This window comes from Clupea harengus, chromosome 19 (assembly GCF_900700415.2).
Source record: "Clupea harengus chromosome 19, Ch_v2.0.2, whole genome shotgun sequence".
Classification (NCBI taxonomy): domain Eukaryota; kingdom Metazoa; phylum Chordata; class Actinopteri; order Clupeiformes; family Clupeidae; genus Clupea; species Clupea harengus.
Window position 1 is genome coordinate 24,834,614 of NC_045170.1, and position 25,675 is coordinate 24,860,288.

The 25,675-nt window shown below is 41.0% G+C and overlaps 2 protein-coding genes across 2 annotated transcripts; one reads left to right on the forward strand and one right to left on the reverse strand.

Annotated features, from left to right (window-relative positions):
* Positions 1-5,887: 5,887 nt before the first annotated feature.
* evx1 (even-skipped homeobox 1) lies at positions 5,888-8,108 on the reverse strand. The gene is made up of 3 exons (XM_012836070.3): positions 7,925-8,108; positions 6,825-7,051; positions 5,888-6,427 (listed from the first exon to the last, which is right to left on the reverse strand). Exons 1-3 carry the CDS (start codon positions 8,106-8,108, stop codon positions 5,888-5,890), a joined length of 951 nt encoding a protein of 316 aa, XP_012691524.2.
* An 11,502-nt stretch (positions 8,109-19,610) lies between these two features.
* hoxa3a (homeobox A3a) lies at positions 19,611-21,956 on the forward strand. Its single transcript, XM_031586116.2, has one exon. It carries the CDS (start codon positions 20,002-20,004, stop codon positions 20,794-20,796), a length of 795 nt encoding a protein of 264 aa, XP_031441976.1. The 5' UTR covers positions 19,611-20,001; the 3' UTR covers positions 20,797-21,956.
* Positions 21,957-25,675: the final 3,719 nt, after the last annotated feature.

Consider the following 25,675-nt stretch of genomic DNA (forward strand, 5'->3'; position numbering starts at 1 on the left):
GTGTGTGAGTGAGTGCGTGCGTGCGTGCGTGCGTGCGTGCATGCGTGCGTGTGTTTGAGTGCTTTCGGTCGTAGCAGAGCAGACTTGACATGTTTTTTGGGGGCATAGGTAATCTTAATTAGAGACTAGATTGAACTTGATTTTCCTTTACCATCAGCGAAGGTCTAGTCCCTGTCTCTCGTGCACAAAGTGACAGAGTGTTCTGTGTGTGTGGAGCTGTCTGATAATACGTGTGTGTGTGTGTGTGTGTGTGTGTGTGTGTGTGTGTGTGTGTGTGTGTGTGTGTGTGTGTGTGTGTGTGTGTGTGTGATATGAATAGTTAGTGACCCCAACGCTATCAGAGATGGGAGGAAAACATGAGCAAATGAGAGAGAGTTGTGTGTAAAGCTATCAGTGACAACTACGAGGAGTTAAGCATTATCTCTGGAGATCACATATAGATTTCCTCTTCACCTCCACACTGAGGGATGGCCCAAGAAGAGAGGGAGTGAGAGTGGGAGGAGTGGAGGAGTGGAGGAGTGGAGAGGCAGATGATGGAAGGTGAGATAGAGGGACAGAGATTGGCCTCAGTATGTTGAGATGTGCTAAAAACGTTCACGGGTGAACATATGAATTTTACAAGTGAAAATGTGAGGAAAAAAAACACACGAATGTCTGACATGCTTGATTTTGAAACCTATGAATTTTCTATTGATTCTTTCTGCAAGGGAACATCTGTGTCCTCTCTCTTCTGCCTCCCTCTTCCTCCTCTCCCCTCCATCTCTCCAGCTCTCCTGTAATGTGCAGCGTTTTGGTGCAGGTCAGAGAGAGGACACCACTTGCTGGTTAATGATGAACTATTTCTATTATACATCATATTTCCATACACTGCAGAGCTGACAGATATGCTGAGAGAGATGGATCTGGTGCCGTCACTATGGCACATTGATTTTGGGTGCATTTTTGTTGCTGCTGGACGGTAAAGATGCTAAATGTCTGCTGACAGGCATGCTGGCAAGCTCCCTCCCCCTCGCCCAACCCCCATATCCTAAGCTGTCTGCATCATATGCCTACACAGCACCTGCCATTAATGTGCAGATTTAACAGGCTTTTGAACTGAACCGTGCCATAATGTGTTGTGTTTATCTATCTGTGTGTTTTGTGTCATTTTAAGTTCTCTTCTACCTGATTATGTCCTATTTCTAAGGAATATTCCCATTGAACAGATGCATGAAAGATGTGATCCAATGACTATATCCCATAATCCAAGGATATGGAATCTAGCAATCGTATGTGAATAATGTGATTTAAGTCACCTCACAGACCAGCCATGTCTGACCCATGTAATTGACTAATTCTTTCTTTCTTGCCTACTGGTACGGGTGATCACAGTAAAAACCTTCACACAGTTTGGATGAGAACACTCAAATGTTAAGGTTATATAGGCAATGGATCTCAAATGTCATTAGTGCTCCTTTCATATCCTGTTCATATCATTGACGTTTGTCTCTGTGTTTGCCAACACGTCCTGCCTTAATGACGCTGATGAAGACACCAGCGGAAATCAACTTGCACTGCACACTCGACTGAGTTAATGTGGCGTCTGTTTCTTAAATGCTTTTGGAAGGACGTTTAAGCAGATGAACCCTACAACTGTTGGGTGCAAGTGTGCATTAATCTCACATTCATCACCATTAAACCGCTCATGCGTTCTTTTCACACACCCCTTGCCGCTTCTCCTCCCCTCCCACGTATCTCCTATATAAAAATATGTGTGGAGTCCCTACTAATAGCCTCACCGATAACACAGCTGAGCTGCTCAGACTCGTCTCTCGGCAGACAATTGTTCGCTCGGCTTCGCCATCAGCCAGCCTATTGTGAGACTTGTATGCCTTAAACTATTATTCTCGTTCGTTTTTCTATTAGTAGATCGCGGTTCTATATTCAAACAGAGGACATTAAGAAATGTTTGAAAAACATACATGTTTGTTTGTGTTTGGGTGGGTTATCATGTTTCCACGGCCTGTCAATTTAGGTCTTTCTTACAGCATGTCCGACTCTAACCTAACTGTCCTAACCTCACCTAACCACTTCAAGTGTGTTTTTTTTGTTGTTGCTTAGGCAATATTTGTTCATCAACAACAATAATAAGTAAGTAATAATAGTAATTAGCAATTATCTAGGCCATCTTTTGCTCTTTCACCAATAAACAGCAGACAATTTGCTTGTTAGCAAAATACTGTCAAATCAGTCCATTCATATTTTTATTTCATCATTCCGGCCTGACTGCAACCTAAAATAGTCGCATGCTGTTAGACGTATTTTACACTAAATCTGTCAACAGCTTTTGGCCTATTATAGATCTCTCAAACGGAATAGACTATTATTCAAACCTTATGCATTTCAATCAACAAGGACACACAGACAAGAACATCACTTAATAAGGCTATCAATCACGACGGGTCAGCATGCTCCGCTGGGGGGGGGGGGGGGGGGGGGGCTCTGTGGAGAGGGGTTGGGTGATGGGGCTGCGAATCCTTCCAGCGGGCGATCATAAAATGGAACAAACAGTTAGGGAGGGGCATAAAGACACACACACATAGCCTGCACGCACGCAAGCACGCACACACACACACATCTGGTTCAGCTTGCCTCGTTTTTAAATGATGAGTGTCATATCCTGTATGACTGAAGCGATTTTTGTGTTGGTGCGGTTGAGTCTTTTTCATCTAGCATTTAGGATTTCATTTCATTTCATTTCATTTTCATCTAGCATTTGTATGTTTACAAAGTTATTAGTTTGTTATTTTACAAGGTTATTCATAAGTAGCTAAAATGAGACAGATGTCCCCTCTCTTAGATACCAGGTTGTGAAATCTGTAGATGTTCCGCGCAACGTTGCTGTTGGTTTTTTTTTTTTTTTTTGACAACGCCACATAACACCCTCAATAGCCCATATAAAATCTGGCCGAAAAACGTTCGTTGATTGATGGGTGACGTATCGATCACCTTCCACAGCGGTAGGCCAGACCTATTTGTGCAACACGCCCTAGTGTGATGAGTTATGAATGGCGTAACAGAGATAGGGAAATATGGGCCGTATTACCCAAGCGCAGTGATCACTTTTCTGCACAAACAATTTCATACTGGGGCGGTTGCGGCGACTCCCCGTGAAATCTATTGCAATCACTGGTACATTTGATATACGGATTCATGAGACCATCTATGGCAAGTGTGGCGCCCACTAATGTATAGGACAATACCGAATAGATAGACATAAATCGTGAAGCAATATTGGTGTATTCCTGAAGGAATATTTTTCTTCATTCTTGTTTTTAATGAAGATGCATGGGTTACAGATAAACGTAAACTGGATTTTATTTATAGCTAATTTAAGAGTACTTCCAACCATAGCCCGAAAAAGGGTTTGTCTTCGACTCTTGTGCCTATCTTTTAAATAAGTATAGGCATGGGCCTATCCAATCAAATACAAAAGATATGTTATATATAGACTAGGTTGGCACCCTGAGATTCTTCTGAATGAAGAGTGCGTTACAAATAAAATAATAATAATTATTATTATATGGACTGCAAAATATACCCTGTAAACCTCATCATGCAATAAAATAAAATTGTTCGTCATTTCAAAGTACAGCTCCTCTAATGTCGTCATTTTTTGTTTGTTTTTATTTTGAACAGTTTGTACAATCAAATCTCATCGTCTGCACCCCTCACTGAGTGTCGGTTTGGAACTCCAACACTGTGCCAAGGGGAGGCTGTGGGGGAGCTGACGAGTCCTGGCAACGTTGAGAGACCTTTGGTTATTGGCAAATAGTCTATTTGGGGAGTTAAGACATTTTTTTTTAAATTGGAAGTTTCCTTTTCCAGAAGGTAGGCCTATCGCATGCGCTTTTCTCAGGGATGTGATTGTTGTGTAGAGATAGGGTTGGTATAGATCTATCAGCAAGGGAACTTTAGATATCTAAAATCAGAACCGGGTTTCCTAAAAGCATCTTGAACCTAAGTAGTTCGTTGAATTCCTCTAACGAATAGTAGGTAGCGTACTTGAAAGCACTCTTAGATTTATGTGAGCCCCGGTGTAGTGGTAGTCACTGGGGTCAACAGGAGCAAGAATGCACAGGAAAATGACAACTAACAACACATTTATCAATGTTATTCCAAAGGTACATTCGTGCCCTTGATTATATTTTATTGTAGTCAATTCACTTTTAGCTTTTTGAAATTAATCTTACATTTTAAGTGCATAGAAATATGGACACATAATTGGCAGTTATGAAATGAGACATTGGCAGAGTCGTTACTGATTCCATTTTTCTAAGCTTATCTTTTCCCTCAAGTAGATGCAGAAAGTAGAAGAGATTGGGGAATGAAAAGAAATCAGAGAAAAAAATAGTCTAATGAATAAAGTTAAATATTAAATATTAAATACAAAAAAAAAAAACGGCAAGAGTAGAGAAACATACAGCCTACAAAACGTATGCTGCGTCAAAATCAGCCATAGACCTATATTTATTTATGTCCTTCCTCGACCTCTTCCTCCTCCTCAAATTCCTTCTTCAAGGCCTACCCAAAAGCGCTCTTTCTCGGGCAGAAGTCTTCTTCGCAGGTGGCAAATAGGACGTTTTTAGTAGGCCTAATAAGTTGACATGACATGCAACACACAAATCTGAATATTATATATACCTAAACATTAGCATTATGCACGCGCGCGTGTGTGTGTCACAGGCCTACTGGCAGATACTCGTTGAAGTTTATTGGCCTTTAAGCCAATTAGCATATCGGTCCTAAAAGGCAGCTGCGACGTCACCTGATATACCAAATTAGATGGTATTCCAGCACTGTTTACATGGACAGCATCCGTTAGGTAGGCTGCTACCTAAAGCAGGGCACGCACGTTCGCGTCATGTGCTTGTTTGGGAAACGCGTGTAAAAAAAATTACGAACGTTGGTAGGATAACTCGTACAGACCACTTCTAACCGTTAATATTCATCCGTATTGGGATACCCGGGCCGGTTTAGGTAGCCTACTGTGATGAGACGGGTCGCTCCACTTGTATTGTAGTCTGATTTCCATCTCCCTCCCTCAGTCTGTCTAATTTCCTCCCCACCTCCCGCTATTATTCCGCTCTTCCCCTAACAATGTGAGCTACTGAAGCGCAAGTGAGCCGCTCCTCGTTCCCCTGACGCCTTGTTACCAGTTAAGCAGACAACTCCATACGCATATGCCACATTTACATTAATTCAGCATTCAGATAGGCTATACCCCCTCTCGCATACATCAGCCCCTTCATTCCCCATAGCATCTGCACAGTTCGGGCACCAGGCCTATTGGACAATGTCTACCAGGGAAGGCCTAATGAGACACATGGAAAAAAGAGGAAAATATAGCCAACCAACAATACTTTATTGGCCAGTAGGTTAACTCAGACAGGAGCGCAAGGTTCACAAACAACATAGCCAGTTCACTACACGTATCACACTCCCGAGGTCCACTCATAGGCTCTAGCCTATTATTTGCACTTGTTCTGAATTTATTAAAATATAAATAGCCTAAGTATATTTTCTATTACACGAAATTGAAATTAGTTTGTAATCTGTAAATATAATATACTGAAACACCTTTTAAGCTCAATCATTCTAGTCTATGTTAACTATGCAACTTCAGATGAGGCTACAGTGGCCCTACGGCAGGCCTATTTCAGACGCAGCGCGCAAGATGTTCTCTTGAGCACAGCTGTATCCAAGTTATTGCTCGTGCTCTCCACATCGTCTCTGTTCATTACAAATAGAAGTCTTATCCCTGTGCGGAGAAGGATGATAAAGGAGGCTTGCTTTTCAATTGTTCTCTTTAAATATAATGATTAGGCAATGGGCCTACTACTTGTTATTATCTTGTCAGAGGCACTTCCTCTCTCTGGTCCAAAGAAACGGATGTCGACTTGCTCAGAACTGCAGGGGAGAATGTTAGGAATGTGTCAGTCCTGCTTGCAGCGGAGCATGTGAAGTCCAGGCTGCGAGGCCGCTGTTGAAGCCCGTTGGTTTGTCCGCTGGTGCCATGACACGCCAGACAAGAGCAGGGGGTCTCTGCAGGACCGAGTCCATGGCTTGCTCCCGGGCTGGAGTAGACTGCTGGGTGACGGAAACAGAACAGCTCTGGTCGAGGGTAGGGGTGAGCGAGAACCCGAAAACTGTCCAGCGAGCGCAGGGGATTGGCGAACGGAGATGTGGCGGAGGCTGCGGTCGCACCCATTCCGCCGATGGGTGAGTAGTAGGGAAGGGGCAGGTGCGATGGGAACGGGTAAGGCAGATTTCCGGCGGTTGCAGCATGGCCCATCATATATGTGTAGAAGGCTGGGTCAGCCGGGTGTGGCCACGTCATAGCGAGACGCTGCCGCTTGTCCTTCATCCTGCGGTTCTGGAACCAAACCTGAAAAAACACATTGCGCAAAGGCAATTAGGCAATGCCATTGGTCACCTTAATAAACGCATAAGCCTACATGCCTATGGTTGCAATTACAATCTTATTTCAAGTAGCAACTTTACACCATAAAGATATGTTCTCCAGGGAGTTAATGAAGTTGGGTTGTGCACTCCTTGTTTCACGTTTAGCAATTTGAATAGGCTGAGAATGTGAAGGTAATGATTATGGGCATCTGTCAGATACAGCACACTATTGGTTAAGGTCAAGTTGGCCAAACTGCTTCATTTCAATTTCAATCTGGTGGCCATAGGTCCACATTTAGTCAGACATTTCAATCTCATTCTTTAAATTTTGTCAATGCGCTTAATCAGCATTAATTTATATATTCAAAGGTGTAGCCTACTTTGATTGTAGTCTCCGGTAGATTCAAAGAAGCTGCGAGCTCGCATCTCCGTGGTCTTGAGACATAATTCTCTCGGTAGAATTCTTTTTCCAATCGCCCGATCTGCTCCCGCGTGAAGGCTGTGCGGTATCGTCGCATCTGGTCGGCTCCGTAAGCCAGTGCGTTCGGGCTTGTGTTCATCTTCAAGCCATTCTCGATGTTGTGGTTTGGAACTTCAACATGTTTGCCTTCAATGAATTTCAAAAGCAACATAAAGTTAATATTCCTCAGCAAAGACAGCATCGTTGGTTTTTCCTTTACAAGGTCCTGAACATGGTGCATCGAATACAATCGAATGATGTTCTAATTTGCAGAGTTGGCCTACGTGGTCTTAACAGGCCTTGTTCATATTTCACTTCTTTCTTATTTAACATTCGTTGAGTATTTCCAAAATCCAAATTCTTGCTAATAATTAATCGATAAACTTTTTATTTGAAAACAAAATATTGACATGGATTTAAAATGTCTCTGCATCTTGCATTGCAAATTCATTAAGCTGGAATACAAGGGGCTTCACGCTACTGATGGAATTTAAAACTCGCTCCATCCTTCAGGATTAATAGAGCTTGTTTCAGTAAGCAAGAAAAGGAAAATATAATTGTGGATTTAATTGTACATATAGGCATTAGGAGCAATTAGGATATTGGATGTCTGAAATCACATTCGAAATGATTGAAAAGCCGATAATGTCCTGAGATAATAACAATAATGATAATAATAATATTGACAATAATAAGACAACATCATAATATTAACAATAATAACACAACGTAATAATAATAATAGCAACAATACTAGTAATAACAATATTAATAATAATGCCTTGAAGATAACGTAACACTTTCAACGGGAGATTTTTACTGGCCTGTTCGCTAAAGCAACAGTTTTGTAAGCTCACTTATCACAATTCCCTAGAATTTGAGGCTCAAATACGCCTTTTCTTATATTGTGTATGCGTCTGCATTGTTAATGTGGAGCATACAGAGTCAGTCTGTCAGCGCGTCTAAGAATGTGAAGGCGAGTATGGCTGAGGAATGAGAGGGAAGAGTGGTCGGCTGTACCTTGCTTGTCCGGGTAGTCCATGCTGTCGGTAGTGCAGCTGACATCTATTTCCTCGTAGAAGTCTGACTCCTCGCTTGAACTGCATGGCTCTTTGTTGGGACGTTCCGGTTTCTCGCCGATGAGGGGTGAAGGTTTTCCCGTTGGCCTTGTATCTCCGTATGTCCCATTCCTGGCTCCCTCCATCATGACTGCTTCTGATCCGCTCTGCAAGTAAGATGGGGATCTTGGACTGGGGCAAACCCCTTGGATAACCTTCTGGTGTGGTTCACGCGCAGGGCTCCCAGTAATTTCCGTTAATTCTGCTCCGGATATGGTACCACGTACCAAAATCTGACCACTCTCTGCGCGCTGTAAAACATCCCTTTTGTTGTCCATTTTGTAGCAGCAGCAAATTATGTGAACACCTATTATCGAGACGCGAATGACTGAAGCTGCCTGGTGTAGACGCACGCAACGGGAGCAGGATAGACTCTGAGCGAGGGGGACGGACGTGTTTACCCTGTGATGCGGCAGCACAGGAGTGCGACGCTACGCAAGCTCTGGGTGGGATCACCATTACTCCCCCTGTTCCCTCGACCTGTCATTTTAAAGAGAGTGGTACTCAGAAGAGAAACCTCGATGACGCCACGCGTCGATGCAACATGACTTAACAATCAGGACGCTGGATGCAGCTGGAAAGGCTCAGCCTAAAACTAAAGTAAGAACGCCAGTGCTCAAGTCATGCTCACGAGGAACTCGGGACTCTGGTATTGCTTGAGAGTGCACAAACGAGAACAAAAACGCAGTCCGATTATAGCCTAAAACTGTTCCCGAGTGTTTACTACAGGGAAAAGCCATAATGTTGCGAATGGATTTCAAGACAGATTTAAAAATATCCCATTCTGCAAAGCATTTTCTGTTCGTCTAAGCCCCTTTTTCTGTTAAGATTGGTCTGCTTCTGCTGCTTACGAGGATTCAACATAAAGGCTGTCTGTAATGTCTGTAATGTAGCTGCCTATCATGCTATTTAGTTATCTTTTAGATCTTTTAGAGCACCAAGGCACATTCTGAAAAGTGCTGGTGGATGTGAAAAATTGATACCCGACATTATCATCAAACAAACATGTATTAGCCTACATACTCTATATGGTCTTTTATAAGAGGACATTGTCGGTACTTTTCACAAAAACTGTCACTGTACCCTTATTTTGGAGTTTGTGAAAATGAAACGGTTATTGAGACTGGGATTTTGAAATATATCGACTTTTTAAAGTCATAATTAAAAATTAACATGGTCAGTTTAACACATACAGTACATTTCTCATTTGTCCATCCATCTTTTCATTCAGCCAAACACCAACTCCATGTAAATAATGGACAAGTATCACAACATTGTACCAATGCCTTGCCACTGGCTGTGTGCTTTATGCAATGAGCCCAGAATTCAGAATACTTAATTATTTTGTATAAAAGCACATAACCCTGGTGACAAAACACCCAAATAAATTAGGTCTTGTTTGATCTGTTATGATCTTATTTTCTTACACCAGAATGTTCTCAACTGTTTGAGAAATGAGGTAAGACACCGCACCGAGCTTCTCCTTAATGGGGTGGTTGTTTTTATTTCAAACGTGCACAGTACAGTCATACACAAGGTCTGCACTGGGCTTTCTTCCTAAGCCTCTTTGATGTTCCTCTCCACCTGTGTAGAGACAGTAAACACGGAGACAAAGATTAGATGGTGATTTGTTAGGCTGTTAGCTATGGTCATGGTGGAGGATGTCCTCCCTGGAGGATGCCTGTATAAGTGCTAACCTGTTACCTGCCAGGATGCTAACCGGTGCAAACTGTCGAGTACTCCTGTATTCCTTAATCAGCTACATCATTTGGAAAGCTGTATGTCCTGCTGCAGGGGGTTCTCAGCCCTGCTCCTGCTAAATATGTTTTGCTCTAAGCTGAAGTAAAATAAAGTAGGACCATTTAAGGTAAGAATGCGACCATTGAGTTCAGTCATTAATGCAGAGCACAGACAGAAGACCTGAGAGCAGGTGAGGGCTCAGGGCTCACGAGAAGGATTGGAAACCTCTGTCCGAATGCATCCAGAAATGCTTTTGCAACAAACTCTGATTCCTGTCCAATGCAATATAATACAATGTCATGGCCTAGTGTTCACGTCTTCATTTGTACACCTCTTCTGTACTCTCTGAGGGGTCCTAGGCAGCTCAGATCCTCTTGGACGCTGTTTCATAGGTCACCTGCAGGGGGGTGATATTTCAGTGGCCCGATGCAGTGTGTCTATGATAGCAGTGCTGCAGTACTTGTGCGCCCTCATCTGGTAAAAAAGTGTAATGAAAAGGATAATGCCATTTTTTTTACATTGATGTGTGTGTGTGTGTGTGTGTGTGTGTGTGTGTGTGTGTGTGTGTGTGTGTGTGTGTGTGTGTGTGTGTGTTTCTGTGTGTGCAATATACATACTCAAATACATTCCTAGTCCTGTAATTTCTCATTGGCAAAGTCTGTCCTCACCATCAGAATGATAACAAAACAAACAAATTAAAATATTAACTGAAGCAACCGAAACACACTTGTCTTTTAATTTCACATATGATCATATTTTACGCACAGCATAGCAATCACTGGCTTTCCCCTTGGGCTATTTCTTTATATGAAAGCTTCTCTCAAATGCTTCAGGACATTCGCTCATACCATATAATGAAATAGCTTGCTGTCTTGTTTTAAGACAAGTTCTTCACACACATGGAAGGAAGTTCTTATTCAGAAACGGTGTAACGGGAGTTACGGTGTAGTAGTCTCTGTGTTGTGTTGTGATGGTGAACAGACAGACGCCACAGCCAGTATTGGGTTCTGCTGAATTTCGCCTATTGCTCAACACAGATATCAGGCTATTGCTTAAGGTTCCTCAGGCAAAGCAAGGTAGGCAAAACACCATCGACTTCAGCCCACGCACAGGTCTCATACATAAATACAGATTAATTTTGATGTGTTCAGATGACCCTCGACCCTCAACAGAGGTCACTATAGTTTCTGTTCCTTTTGAGTTCAGGAACCTTTCTAAACCCACCCCTCTCACACCCTCTCCTTACACACGTTCACCCGGAGGCTCCTCCATATTAAAGGTACAGTGTGTAGTTTTTTGTGGCATATATCAGTACAAATAGAGTGTAGGATTCTTAATTATGTTTCAATTAGTGTGTAATTACCTGTAACTATGAGTCCTTATGTTTTTGTTAGCTTAGAATGAGCCCTTTAGATGTACATAAGGAGCAGGTCATCTTCCTCTTCCTCGTCCGTGTCCGTGCAGCACCTTAACTCTACTGTCAGTTGTGTTTCTGGCCATGGCTGATCATTTAAGAGTAATTTACAACATAGCAGTGAAACTGATATTAGCAGAAAAAGCAGTAAAACACTGAATATCGAAAAAAGTATACCCGCCTAATTTGGGTAGATCTGGGAGGATATTTTACATGGCATAATTTGGGAGGATATGACTAATGGTGACCTATTGTAGGCCAACAATGAAGATGATTAAGAAGATGCTGCACAGTTGCAAAAAGACATACATTAGTGCATTCAACTGTATAGCATTTTAACTTAATGGGAAGGATTCATATCATTGTAAATATTGAAAATTACCTTTTGGCATTCCTCATCACCAGACATAAACAAAACACATCTGACATAATCAATGGGTTGATTTGTTGAGCTCCACTTTCCTCATTCTTCTCCTGACCACTGGCCACTGTGGATTTCCTTTTGTGGCTTTTCATGTTGTGGAAGAAACCATTACTGATTCCCTTTTGTTCATAATGCCCCAATCATTCCCATGAGAGGAAGATCATGACCATGACATTGGTGTGTAAATGACAAAAAGGATATCAGAGCGTATTCCCACATCTGACCAGGAAGTGGCACTCTTACACTGTTTATGCTAGTTGCTGAGCTCGTGAGGCGGCACTCCCTGTCTTTCCTGAGTATTCAGCTCTGCCCACGTGTTATGACATTAACAGACGTGATTATGACATCAGGGTTCAGATTTGAGAAAGGTCTGGAAGCAAAAAGTTCCTCCTAATGGAGCAATTAGAAGCAAGAAAATAATGTATATTTCACTCCTACTTTGAAAGATTTTTTTAATGTACAAGTAGTCCACAGAGTATTTTAGCTCAATAGGTACTGTACTGTAACAAACACAGTCTAGAGAAGCAGTTCATAATTAGTTTTAAAAAACTGTGCTACTAAAATATGCCTTGTATTCTGAGCATGAAGAGGTCTCCAAAATCACACCAACAAATTCTGAAAACCATTGTTTGGTAAGAATTTTAGATTAGATTAGATTCAACTTTATTGTCATTGTACAGAGTACAAGTACTGAGACAACAAAATGCAGTTAGTATCTAACCAGAAGTGCAAAAAGCAGAAAAGTGCGGATTATGTGCATATGTATAGTGGTAATATAAATAGGATATATACAGTATGAGATAAGATATATGGGGTATGAACAGTAAGAACATGAGCAGCAATAGTAGTGCAGATGTGATATAGGTATATATAAAGTGCAGGTGAAGGTAGCAGTAGAAGTTATGAATGAGGTAAGAGGCATGATATGATAAATATGGACAAAATATGTAAATAAATAGATATAAATATGAATACACTATAGGTGAGAAATGTACAGTGGTTATAAAAAACAGTCTAGTGCAAATGTTCAGTGGCTGGAGGAAGGTGTGTGGTGTTCCAGGCTAGTGCAAATGTTCAGTGGCTGGAGGAAGGTGTGTGGTGGTCCAGGGGGGAAATACAGTCACTGGAGGAAGGTGTGTGAGGGGGTAGCCAAGGGGGCTATCACCGTGGTGCAGAGTTCAGCAGGGTGACAGACGCAGGGAAGAAGCTGTTCCTGAACCTGCTGGTCCGGGAACAGGGGGGCCCTGTAGCGCCCCGAGGGGAGGAGGGCAAACAGTCTGTGGTTGGGATGGGAGCTGTCCCTGACGATGCTGCGCGCCCTCCGCAGACATCTCTTGCGCTGGACAGCATCAATGGTGGGGAGTGAGGAACCAGTGATGCGTTGGGCAGTTTTCACCACCCTCTGGAGTGTTTTGCGATCTGCAACAGAGCAGCTGCCATACCACACTGAGATGCAGTCGGTGAGGATGTTCTCGATGGTGCAGTGGTAGAAGTTCACCAGAATCTGAGGAGACCGATGGGCCTTCTTCAATCTCCTCAGGAAGAAGAAGCGCTGGTGAGCCTTCTTGACCAGGGTTGAGGTGTTGAGGGTCTAAGAGAGGACCTCAGAGATGTGGACACCCAGGAACCTAAAGCTGGCGACACGCTCAACCTCCGTCCTGTTGATACGGATGGAGATGTGTGTCTTGTATCGTAAGTATGTCTCAAGTCTTAATAATGAAGTCCCGAGTCAAGTACCAAGTCAAGAAAGGGAAGTCCCAAGCAAGTCCCAAGTCAAGGACTACCAAGTCCCAAGTAAAGTCCAAGTGCTTAACCATGTCTCAATCCTAAATAAGTCATTGTGCGCTCTTTGACCAATTTTTCCTGTAGAGGAACAGTTTGTGTACCCAAATATTGAATGCCTTTTTTAAATGTTCAAATAAACTGTAGAAATGTATACTTATTATACTAATTAAACAGCATATTTCCAGATCAACATTAATATCTTAAAACTTTCCAAATTGAATCATTTTGAAGGGCTAACGATAAAGAGCCCAAAGACTAACAGAGTTTCCTTCATTTTCTTACAGACAAAACAAGTGAGAGTGAGTACTGAATACTGGCTTTGACTTCTGGACACCCAGTGTTATTGAATGCTGACATAACACTCTATCCTAACAGTCATGCTAATAAAGCAACTGGAACTGAGTGTGTGTGTGGGTGAATGAATGAATGGGCGAGGTGTGTGAGTGAATGAATGGGTGAATTGCTTTTACAGTATGGATTTCAAGGTAAGCATACTGCTAGCTCAGGATGAAGGATTACATTTGCAAAAATTCAAATTGGACAAAAGTGTAAATAGTAATACTTTATTTAAGGGTACAAATTATATACTTGAGTAATACCTAACTAATGCATGACTCATGATTTAATGCATGAATTAATGGCAGATGCCTCATGAATTCCTGTCACCCACCATGATCTAATGATCTAAAGTCACTGTGCCTGTATGTGATAACTTCACACCTACAAGACCATCAGTTAAGGAATGTTGATCCACAGTTACTTCATACATACAAGTCTTTGCTAATTATCAGTTCATCATTACTAATGATCTGTTCAAGAAAGACGTGTACCTGCACACAAAATTCTTCATTCAGGCTAATTGTTAATTAATCATAAATATTACCTCATTATCTGTTCACCAATTTGTGTCCAAAAATATATTCAACCAAAGCAATCAAATGTCATCTAAATAAAAGCCTACTCTTTTTTGAAAATGTACTTTATTACAAAGTAATGGCTGGTAGCCTGTTCAATTAATTTGACCCAATTTCAGCCCTTGCTCTTAGATTGTATGTTCTCTCTAAAAGTACAGTCTATAATACGAGTTTTGGGTTTAAAACACTTTGGTATGTTTGCGCTCTCTGCATCCTTAACGGGCCACATCACGTATACGAGTATCCACTGTCCCAAGAGTTTTGATACAGTTGAGAATGGAAGCCCAGATCAGAGTTGTATTCTCCTCCTGGGTGGCCTCAAGTTCTCTTTCACAGCTTCATAGTCCTCACGGAGCTGTAAGTACTGCAGGCGGAGTTGGTCCCTCACACACACAAAATATCTATCTGTTTCTCTAACACTGTGCTCACTCACACACACACTAAATAGTATGGCTTGCATACCTTATTCATATCCACGTGTTTGTGTGTGTGTGTGTGTTTGCAGCCGGCTTTGGTACATTCAAAAAGCACTTAAAAACTCACTTTTTAAAACATCATCTGTCTAATAAGTCATATGTTTGAGACATAGGCCTTCTTTATAAATATAATCATAGGTTTGGAATTATTGTTAATAATACCACTACTCCTACTACTACTACTACTAATAATTGGTTGTTTTACTTTAAATTGATACTTAATATTGTTTCTTGAATTATTGGGATACCAACTGTACAATACTGAAATATAGTTCTGAAAATAAAACTTATATTCAGTGGGCAAGTCAGGAGTGGGGCCAGCATGTCAACATGAGTCTAATAATTAAGTTAGGCTTTTATTTGGTCTTTCACAGGAGGATAATTGTACTTTTCATGGTAATTCAAGTGTACATGATCAAATATGGGATAGCCTGATAAAGTTTCCACAAAAGAAACTGAAGAAGTCACTCTTGTCTAAAGATGTGATAATGAATAAAATACTACACAAGATGTTTGTTTATTTATTTATGTTAGTACATGATTGAATTAATGTTTTATGGTGCACTTTTCAGAGTTATAGTAATGGAACTGCATATAGACCTTTAAATTAAGCAAGTGTTTTGCAGACACAATAGAAAGTTCGGGAAGACACCTAAATGAATGAAGGCATATTTAAGGCATTTCTTCCAACTTACGTATAACACTAAGGAGGACGGAGAAAGGAAGCCCATATCTTTTTGTATTACATCTTCATACGCCTACGGAGACTGCAGGGACTGGAATGGCTCTTGTTTAATAAATAGTCCTCCAAGGACTATACTTCTTTACCAACTCTGAAGCTGTACAAATATGATGGGCGCTCAGCCGTTGAAATGAAAAAGTTTCCTCCCAAGCTGGGTTGGTAATACAGCCATATTTTTGGTACCCGAAAGGTTTGAAATATAAGCTTACTGAATAAAACATAACCATGGCAGTTTTTTTCAGAGACGCTAGAGAATAATGATAGACTATTTAGACGCTCGTCCGGGCAACAGGTAATGGCCCAATGGTTAACTTCTGCTGCTCCAGGATATTAGTCTCCTTGTCATGTTGTATGGTCCTTTCAAACCAGGAAGCTGGCACACACACTGAGTGATCAGCATCTCAAGCATGAAACAGGGGGCTTCCTCTTGACGACAAGGCCTCTCAGGGATGCTGATTGTGAGGGCGCTGCAAGAACCGTTCCATTGCGCGACCTCCATCTCCTCCCTATAGCAACCTCATCCCTGAGTGTTATTCGAGAGCGCGATGACAGAGGTGTTAACAGAACCCCATCAGCAACAGTTCGCCTCAGAGCCAGGGCACTTGGAACGTGCGCGCTACCTGGCCCATGACGCCAAAGTCCCGCAGTCTGCTACAACATATTTTAAAAGCGCCAATAGATAAGAATAATAATGGTCTATAGGTTGGCCTACTGTATGAAATAATGATTTCCTATGCGCAGAGAGCTGGCCATGAGCCTTTCCACCTGGCGGATGGATTTCATTCGTTGAGATAAGACTAGTTCATTGATGCATTTTTGCGGATGGGGGGCGAAGGCTAGTTCATGGCTATAATTTTAACACAAGGACATTTTGTAATCTTTTCGGCACACTACCTATTGGCATAAAACATTATAGGCCTAATTTGGTAGGCCTAAATGAACACCAAGACAGACCAGTGCGCTAGCACTACCCAATTCAGCGAGCTTACGTCGCCAGAATTGTTGCACAGATTTCATGCGAAACAGGGGCTTGGAGAAATCTTAGGCTACGACTAGGCCACTACATAGCCTACTGTCATTCAACCATTCAAGCGCCATTCAACATCCCTCTCGTGTCATGCTGGAAAACCGACATCATTTAAATGACAAGGTGCACAGCATTTGCTTTTCAATTTTCTCATGAAAACAGTCTTTGCGCAAAATTCTGAGCGCTTATTTTAAGCAGCTGATGGAGAATATGACGATGTAATCCGAGTTGTTGTAAAGGCTACCCTGAGGACACTACTGAGGTCAGGCCCATATCAAACAGTGATTTACGAGCAGGGGAACTTTGGGCTGCGGCTGCTCGCTAACAAGTGCCTTTGCGATCTAAACCACAGCAGAATAGACAGAAGTGCGCACAATCAACAATGCAGTCATTTACAATCACACAGGCCCATTTCTGTGAGGTCGAATTCAGTCGAAGCCTATGATAAACTTCACGTGAGAAGTAGGCCGAATGACATTTTTTCCTGTAAATATTTAGCTGTTACCTGTACACTCGTAATGTCTGCTAAATAACTATTATCATTGTTGTTGTTCTTGTAAACCTAATATTATTATTCCTAAATCAAATGTAATAGTTTTTTTATGTTAAGAATCACAGCCAATGATTGTAGGCCTAGCAACAATAAGGCAAAAACTAAAGAAAGGAAACGAAAAGGAAACGCAGCTTGATCAGCATTAACAATATGTTACTACTTTGATAGTATTTTTGGAAGTAGCCACCTTTTTTTGGAAGCTTATATAAGAGCCCACTTTTACAACTAAGAAGTATGCTACAAAACTATCGACTACTATCAAGTGGCCTAAAAAGCCAAACCAGAACATAAACTCGTCTCAAAGTCTACTATCAGATTGAAATCTACTTTCCACCGGAGTTGAAGAAGAAATGGGTGTAATAAACTAGACGTAAAAAACTAAGGACAAGATGAATGGAAAAAAGGGGAAATATTGTCTTTCGATTATTTTGGAATTATTGTTGTCTTGAAGAATAATTTCTGCTTTGGCCAAGAAAACCTTCGCGCCATGTTAAAGTTTTAAGCACAATTAAAATACCCTAGCACGTAAACTTACCAACTACTTTCAAAAATACTGTCAACAGAATAAGTCTTTTCACCGCTACTAAATGTTTCCAAAAAAGAAATCCTCTCCGAAATCTGCCATTACAAATTTGTCATCTTTTTCGAATTTACATAGGCAATTTTTCTAATGTAACATTAGGACGTAAGACATAGTAAGGCCTGCAAAATGTTATCAGTCTAGTAGAAATGGTAAACTGTGGTAAAATAATTAGGCTAATAATACTATGAGATTTAAAGTGCAGATAAAAAGGGTTAAAAAGTGAAACGCATAAATTACCTGTTATGTGTCTACGTGGGGGCAGCACAACCAACCCAGAAGTCTACTGTAGCCTCTCATAAGACTGTAAATGGCATTTCATGTTGTAAACATCACAGCATATAACGAACAAAAAGAGGAATGAGGAGAAACACCTTAGCCATGTAACAAAAGGACAGGATTGTGTATGTGCGTGCATGCGTGCGCTAATGGCCTACGTATGAACTCTTCCTGAACCGACATCTCAGTCGAGCGGTCATAAATCACTGAGACATCACCACAGCTTTTTAAAAAGCTGTGAAGGGAGGCCATGTTTTCTTACTTTTCTCAACGCTGAGGAGCAAGGTTGACCCAGAGCACGGCGTAAACTTCTCTTATTCAGCCACACCAATCGATCAAAGAGGAAATCGAAGAAATGTTTGGCTGTAAAGGAGAGTACAATCGCTCGCTCGCATGCTACTCCTTTGGCAGGGCATCAAAATCAAGAAAGAAAAGTTAGGCCTACGAAATGGTAAATGGTTCAGAAATGCCATTTACATTACCGAAGTTATGAGGCGTACATTATGCAAATTAGATGTGAATAACTTGCTGTGACAGATGAAAAGATACTCAGCATTGCACAATTTGAATTATCAGACAAAACACAAGTTGGAATATTCACTGCATTACAGACGGTACCGTTTCTGTGAATTAAATCAAACTAAATAAGCGTCATTTGAGATCTTTAACGGTGCACAAAAGATCTGTCACTGACTATGTTTACTGACCCTATGCATCAGCCACAGTCATTGTTGTAGGCCTACGCTGGCGAGAAAAAAAAGATAATGGTAATCACGGACACCCTCCGGTTTTTCAGGTTTCTTTGGTCCCCCATCTATCTTGTGAGAGATAGTGAACGCGGTTGTTTAGGTCTCGTGGACAGGAGAAGGGTGGACACGGTGGAGACAACGCTGTCTGGGACAGTAGAAACTATTGGCGTTTAGTCTTCACAGAGCAGGATAGTGTTTAGTAGTCTGGCCTAGTTGATATAAACCGGTTTGTACACAGGTAGACAGACCAAAGGAAAATGGCTTACAAAACAAATACAACCAATGCGGATAAAATAACAGCAAAAAGAAAAATGGATAAAGCTGATATCAAATTTAATGGTGAGTATAAAGCTATCTTTGTGATTACAATAATTCCACTTGATCTGTGTCTCCTTGTGACCAGTGACCATGATAAGCTAAATGCTGCCGGTATCACTAAGGATCATTTCGTTTTGTAGCCTAAAGAATGAGAGGGTTCGGACATTAGTAATGTACACTTGAATGTGTTTTCTGAGCCCTAAAGTAAATTATATTACGGTACTGCAATGGAACACATCAATGCTGCTGTTAATATTGACAATTTTTAAAAATAAAAATCGGTATTTTATGGGTTGAAAGTGGCTCAACGTACCATCGTTTAACGGTTCGACTTTACCGTTTTGCTCCCATTCACATCATAACAATACAATAGCAATTAATAAATGGCTTATAGTGTGAGTGAAAATTAGATATATATGTGTGTGTGCCTCCGCTGACTCCGTACTGTCTATAATGGCCTGAGACATCGTGGCAGTATAGGCCTACACTGCACAACATTTTGAAGACATATCGGCATCAGTGTTCATTCTTACCTCACTCGTATTTTCTCCTCTCGTCGCAAAGTTCACCTGAAGAAGAGATTGTCGAAGGGATACGACGTCTTGACAAACTATTAGTTTCCCAATGACAGTTACAACGATTGTGACAGTTAAAAAAAATAAACACTCGACTTCAGAGACATGCAAAAATACACCTTCTATAACAGCACCCAATATCATTGCGGAAATGGCCCCAGTTGCCAGATAACAGACATATATCCCCAGGTCGCTGAAGTGTCAAATAGCTGTGGCCCACATCATTTACTGAACATGAGCTGCTGCCACTTCACGGTGGCACAACTTTCTTGAGTGAGCCTACCACGAGAATCCTGCGGTGGACATTTTCACATATAGAAATCATATAGAACGCGTTAAGTTTAAAGTGTGGGTGTGTTATTTTCCCATGCAAAATGACAATTGTTTTGTTTGATAACGTGATATGTCTTGTCATCCCGCAGAGGAGAACTATCCTGTGGAGAAGAGCCGGTCAGATTCCGCCTGTTCAAAGCGCGCTCGTACTGCCTATACAAGCGCCCAGCTCCTGGAGTTGGAAAAGGAATTCCAATTTAGTTATTACCTGTGCCGCTCGCGGCGCATGGATATGGCGAATCTGCTGAACCTTACAGAGCGGCAGATAAAGATATGGTTTCAGAACCGGAGAATGAAGCACAAGAAGGATCAAAGGGACATGGGCATGATGCCATCTCCAGCAGAGCAGTCACCTTGTAGTCCAAAGTCACCGTCCTCGGGGGCAGCCACTGGGGGAAGCGGCTATCGATACTCTCTGGACCACAGCTTGCAGTATAATCCGCCATCTCCTACTTATAGTAAACCCCATCCCAATGCATTCAATTTATTTGCGTCATTTCCGCCCCCACTGGGCAGCTCGGTACCCAGCTACGCATCACTCCATAACCAATGTTCAGAAACTGTTCAAAAATGTACCGCGACCAATTACGAGACGAATGGCCTTCGAGGCAGATGGACATATAGTCAAGGGAGTTCTCAGGGAAGCGGCTGCTACTCAAGCCAAGGGGTTGGTACCGGTACACCAATTTCCGGACTGACAAATCTCTTTCACCCTCCTTCTGACAGCATGGACTACGATGGGGAAACCATTTTAGGTAACAGCCATTCCAGAGCGTGTGAACCCAGCGCCTGCGTATACACAGACCTTACATCGCAATACACCCAGGGAAGAATTCCGGAAGCACCTAAACTGACAGATCTGTGATGGGGAACACTGCTCCTTGTACCCCTAAAGCTTCGCCTCCTTTTCCTTTTCAATTCAGCATGATGTGGTGTACAGGAAGGGACGTTAATAATTTTGAAGTTCTTATTCGAATCATTTTTGCTTTCTGTATTAACTTATACCATGCTCCGATGTAGGTTACCTCATCGAGTAGGGGAGACCAGGTAAATGCAGTTTTGACACTGGGACAGTTGTAACTTGCTTAATTTCTCAGCCCGTGTCTAACGTAATGCGATGTTATATATGGGGCGGCATCAACATGATACGTTCAAAATTTCAGCTATTGTCTCATTCTCTGTCAAAAGTTATAGAAGCAGTCATGTTGTTTTATAAAGTTTAAGTTTTGCGCAAGATTTTGACTGCGAAATTGATGTATTTTGACAGGATCACAAGAAACAGGTAGAACTAAAATATTAGTTGCATATAATGTGCCTATCCTATCAGATATTAGCAAAAGTCGGCTGGAGACAATTGTAACACGCATTACAATCGGTTGCAACCAGCGAGCGTGGCTACGTGAAATAATCTCCACTTTTGAAAACAAACGCTGTAAAGACAACAACTTACAGAAAAACCCTTATCCACCACTATTTTTGTTTGAATATTGTTTGAATACGGCTGTTGCCGTACATTTGACCTTACCCCTACAAACCGGCATGTTACAATTGTTCTTGGTACTGTCCGCGAAACCTTATGGCAGTCACTGCTTTTAGATGAAAATGAGAGAAAAAGTAAGGCACATGTGCTTGAACTAGTGAAGTAAGCTAAATATGGAGATGAACGTCGTATGTCGCCTAGGCCTATGTTAAAATGAAAGGTGTCACTACCTGGTCTCCCCTACACCCTTAGTGTACTTAGTCTAATGTTTATCTTATTTAAAATCATGGTGATCAAAATATTGTAACTGTAAATGTGAAACTGTGTGTCCGTTCTTGAAGTGCTAATTTTCCTTAAATCTTAAAATGAAGACCAGAAATTGTCCAGTGGGCTATTTACTTATCGTGTGTTGTAATTTCAAACGAAATTTTAAATACAAACCACATTCCCGTGATGTTACATTGATAAGAGGCCTATGACCTTCGTGAAAGTTACCTTTTGTGGTGATTCGAGGGCATGCAATCATGAATAAAATGCAAAAAAAGAAACAGGACACGTTCATTTAATTGTCAACAAATGTTATCTTGTCATGCTGCCAAATCGAACGCTACAAAACAATCTAAATAATCTTGTGCTTTTATTTTCATTTTGAACATAATCTGTTGTTGAAGACTAAATGGAATTCGTAGGCAAAACAATGGTTTCAATGCTTTCGACAATGTTTCAACTTTTTCCCCAAATATATATAGGCTATTGAAAGGCTTGAGGTGACGTGTAGGTGCAAGGTCCTCTGTGTCTCTTCACGAGACGTTCCCTGCCTCGGACACGAAGGGGCCCTGCAGAATACAGAAAAAAAAACAAATGAACAGTCACAATGCCCAAGAAGTTGTCTGAACAACCATTCGTATTCGTATTCTACGAGGTATATATATATATATTATTATATATATCATTTGTGAAATATAGGCCTATTCGATTTATTTCCACTACCGGTAGATCACAGATTACTCACCAGCAAAGAAAATAATGTGACAATAAATGTTTCAGGGTTAGTGGTGTATTGGCCTATATGCCTTTATTCTTGGATAGCCTATTGCTATTCTACTAGCCTATTATTAAACTATATCATTATATTTGAGACAAGCTTATGCAGACACTCTTCACTCTTCAAAAAATCGAGTACTTGCCCAATGGAGAACTACGTCTGGCAACCATTGGCTTAGTCAAGCCAAATATATATTTTTTAAAGTTTGTGACCGGGCGATACTAGAATTGGAAAAAAAAATGTGTTGTGTTTTGTGTTGCTTCCAGGCATATGTACACATCTAAATGACGAATGGTTTTAACCTGCACAGGTAACAGAAAACATAAAAACTACAACTCACCATAATTTTGCTTAACTCCACGCCTATTTCCAACAAATTGATATGTATAAATCCATGTTCATTGTGGCTATGATGGGATCTCCGTTCTCGTGCTATCCAGAAGTTTATGTTCTGGGGGTGCCGTGCTGTCAGACCTTTTGGAAGATTGATCGCGTGCAGGTTTCTAGGTCCCATTGTTTGGCGCAGCAGAGCTGAGACGGCAAGAGACCAGAACATTCTTGCCCCTGAACGCCTCAAAAACATACCTTCACATAGCTGAGGAGACTTGTGTGGGTTGGAATAGGCTACGTGGTGCTGATTTTGGTTTACATGTTTTCCCTCAGATGTATTGTTTTGCAATAAACGAGTGGCACCTCAGCGTATTTTATTCTACAAATAACTCTTCAAATTACGCAAAGGTAGTTAAAGCCAATAATGGCTGATATAATGGCTCTGATACTGGCTACACCACCTAGTGCAAGCAGAAGCATCTTTAGACAGTTGCACGTAACAGACGAGGACAGAAGTGGCTAAAAAGGCGAAACTCATGACAGCACGTACATACACATAGCGTAGACCAAAACAAACCCATGTTCGGAGTCGTGTTTTCTTGTCCAGGCTTGCTTTTCTTTAGAGTGTGTGTGTGTGTGTGTGTGTGTGAGAGAATGTCTGAGCCATTTGTCTTGGACTTCAAGATGGGTGAAAACAGGGTAATCCACTATACTGGGTTCCCTTCTAGTTGGCATTGTAGTTCGTTCATCACGAAAATCATTGAGGCTATGGCTGTGCCCTTCACTTTTTGGAATAGGTCATAGGCCTTTTATTAAAACCATTACTGAAGTGTCAATTTTAAGAATCTCTCAGAGCTGTCTTATAAAAAAACTAACTAGCAGCCCATATGAACCCTTTTCATGCAAAGAACGGGTGATACCAAAAGAGTAAGCTATGTAAAGCTATGCCCACAACTGAGTTGTGTAAAACATCGGATATGATTTTTTTTTTCAGAGAGTGGCTCCGTGCCATTAGTCATAGCACATTTTGGTGGTCAGGAACAAACATTTTGTGTTAACTCTATAGCTCCCTGCAGGGTGTTGCAGTGCCAATAAGAATATAGACAGCACCTGCATTGATTAAAAAATATGTTCTACGAAATCAGAGTTTCTGAGCATAACGTGTCGCATAGCCTCTTGGTGACGTTAGTGGGTTGCGAGCTCCAGAATGTGCCACCCAGCGGGCAAAATGTGCCACTTCCGACCAGAAGAAGAACGCATGCAATTCCAGGACAGTAGTAGGAGGACTTCTCGGTGCGTGGTCAGAAAATGTGCAAGTCCCATGGCTATAGCAAAAATAAATTCTGGAGTCAGCAGTGTTAAACTTTAGCACTTTAAAAAACGTGTTCAACAAACGTGTTAACAATAGTTTCTGAATCAAATATTTTAATCGATAGTCCCTTGTAAAACACGCAATACACGCATAGTTCTCTGCAGAGGGAGAAAAACACAAACTATGCCCGTTAAACAAACAATGAATGCACAGGTTCTCAGGCTTTCGCTAAATTGTGAAAAAAAAGAAAATCTGTAAAATGTATGGTAAAATACAGTATATATATATATATATATATATTTGCAACCACAGATTTCACAGATCAGAACTGTTTTTTTTTTTATAATATTAACCTGCTTTAAAACAATTTGCTTTAAAACAACTAAAATATAGCCTAAACCTGTTTACGGTAAACTATTTAAATGTACGGTAAAATAGCCTACTGGCAGCTGTGGTTGAGAGAATTTCACAGTAAAAAATATGGTGACAATATAGCCTAAAACACATTATGGTTTTCTTTTTAATGATAAACACAGAAGGCCTACAACTTAATGACATAGGCTATTACAGTATTGTATTGCAAAGTTTAACTCTATAGTATAGAATTTCATCGCAAAAAATATGGTAGCCTAGGCATTACAGTCAACAACTGCTTAGGGCATAACAAATGAAGCCAAGTGTCAAGGAACAGACTATCATTCATTCATAAACGTAGACATTCTCTGGGAAACTTACACATTCTCTGTGAAAAGCAGGTTGAACTGATCCAATAAGTTGATCAGCAAGACATTGAAACAAAATGAAAGAATACCGAATGGGTTCAGGCCCACAGTACAATTACTTTAGCCTATAAATAAACCCGAATTGTCCAGCCCAATTTAACGATTAGGTATATTTTGGTCTAAATAAGTTGGCTATCAACAGGTCAGCCATTTTGTCAGCCTATAAAAAAATCTAATGTAAAGAAATAGGGCTAAATTGTTAGACCCAACAATGGCCTAGACAAAGATATCTGACTTGATACAGTTATTTTGTCTAGTCTAAAGCATTTTGCATAATTAAACGTATAACTTCAGAAGTGCTGTCTCTTGAGCAGGCCTTTATGGTGTCCATTGACCAGTAACCCCTTTTATATGGCTATTACTATTACTACTTTTAGTAAACCAATGTAAAATCATCCATATTTTAATATGAACTCAAAACCAAAAGACCGTTTGGAAAATGTCACAGTTTTGGAAAATGTCCAGTTGGAAGTTCTTTACTGTTTTTGTTCTAATCTGCCATCTGCCTATAGGCTAAAATATGCAATGTCCTTGTGTGTATTGTTTCATCTACGAAAACATAAGTGAATTCTTAACTATTACATCTCTTTGCCGTATTTAGCCTGATTTAAGAATTGGTTGCAGTCTGGATGAAGCGATGTAAACGTAGACTATGACGTAACGACGTTCAAAAACACTGGGTGACATTGGATGCGATTTGGCTACTTAATATTCATAAAGTTGCGTAGGGTAAAATGTATTGTATTGCCTTAGGTTGAGAACACGACCTTCAGCCTGACACCCATTCGGGACCAA

What these genes read in the sequence shown, in the direction of transcription:
- evx1 (XM_012836070.3), bottom strand. Translation starts at nt 8,108, where the DNA reads ATGGAGGGAGCCAGGAATGGGACATACGGAGATACAAGGCCAACGGGA. An exon ending in GGACTACCCGGACAAGCAAG is followed by an intron (nt 7,052 to 7,924) that starts GTACAGCCGACC and finishes AATTCATTGAAG; the next exon opens with GCAAACATGTTGAAGTTCCA. An exon ending in TACCGGAGACTACAATCAAA is followed by an intron (nt 6,428 to 6,824) that starts GTAGGCTACACC and finishes GTGTTTTTTCAG; the next exon opens with GTTTGGTTCCAGAACCGCAG.
- hoxa3a (XM_031586116.2), top strand. Translation starts at nt 20,002, where the DNA reads ATGTCTTGTCATCCCGCAGAGGAGAACTATCCTGTGGAGAAGAGCCGG.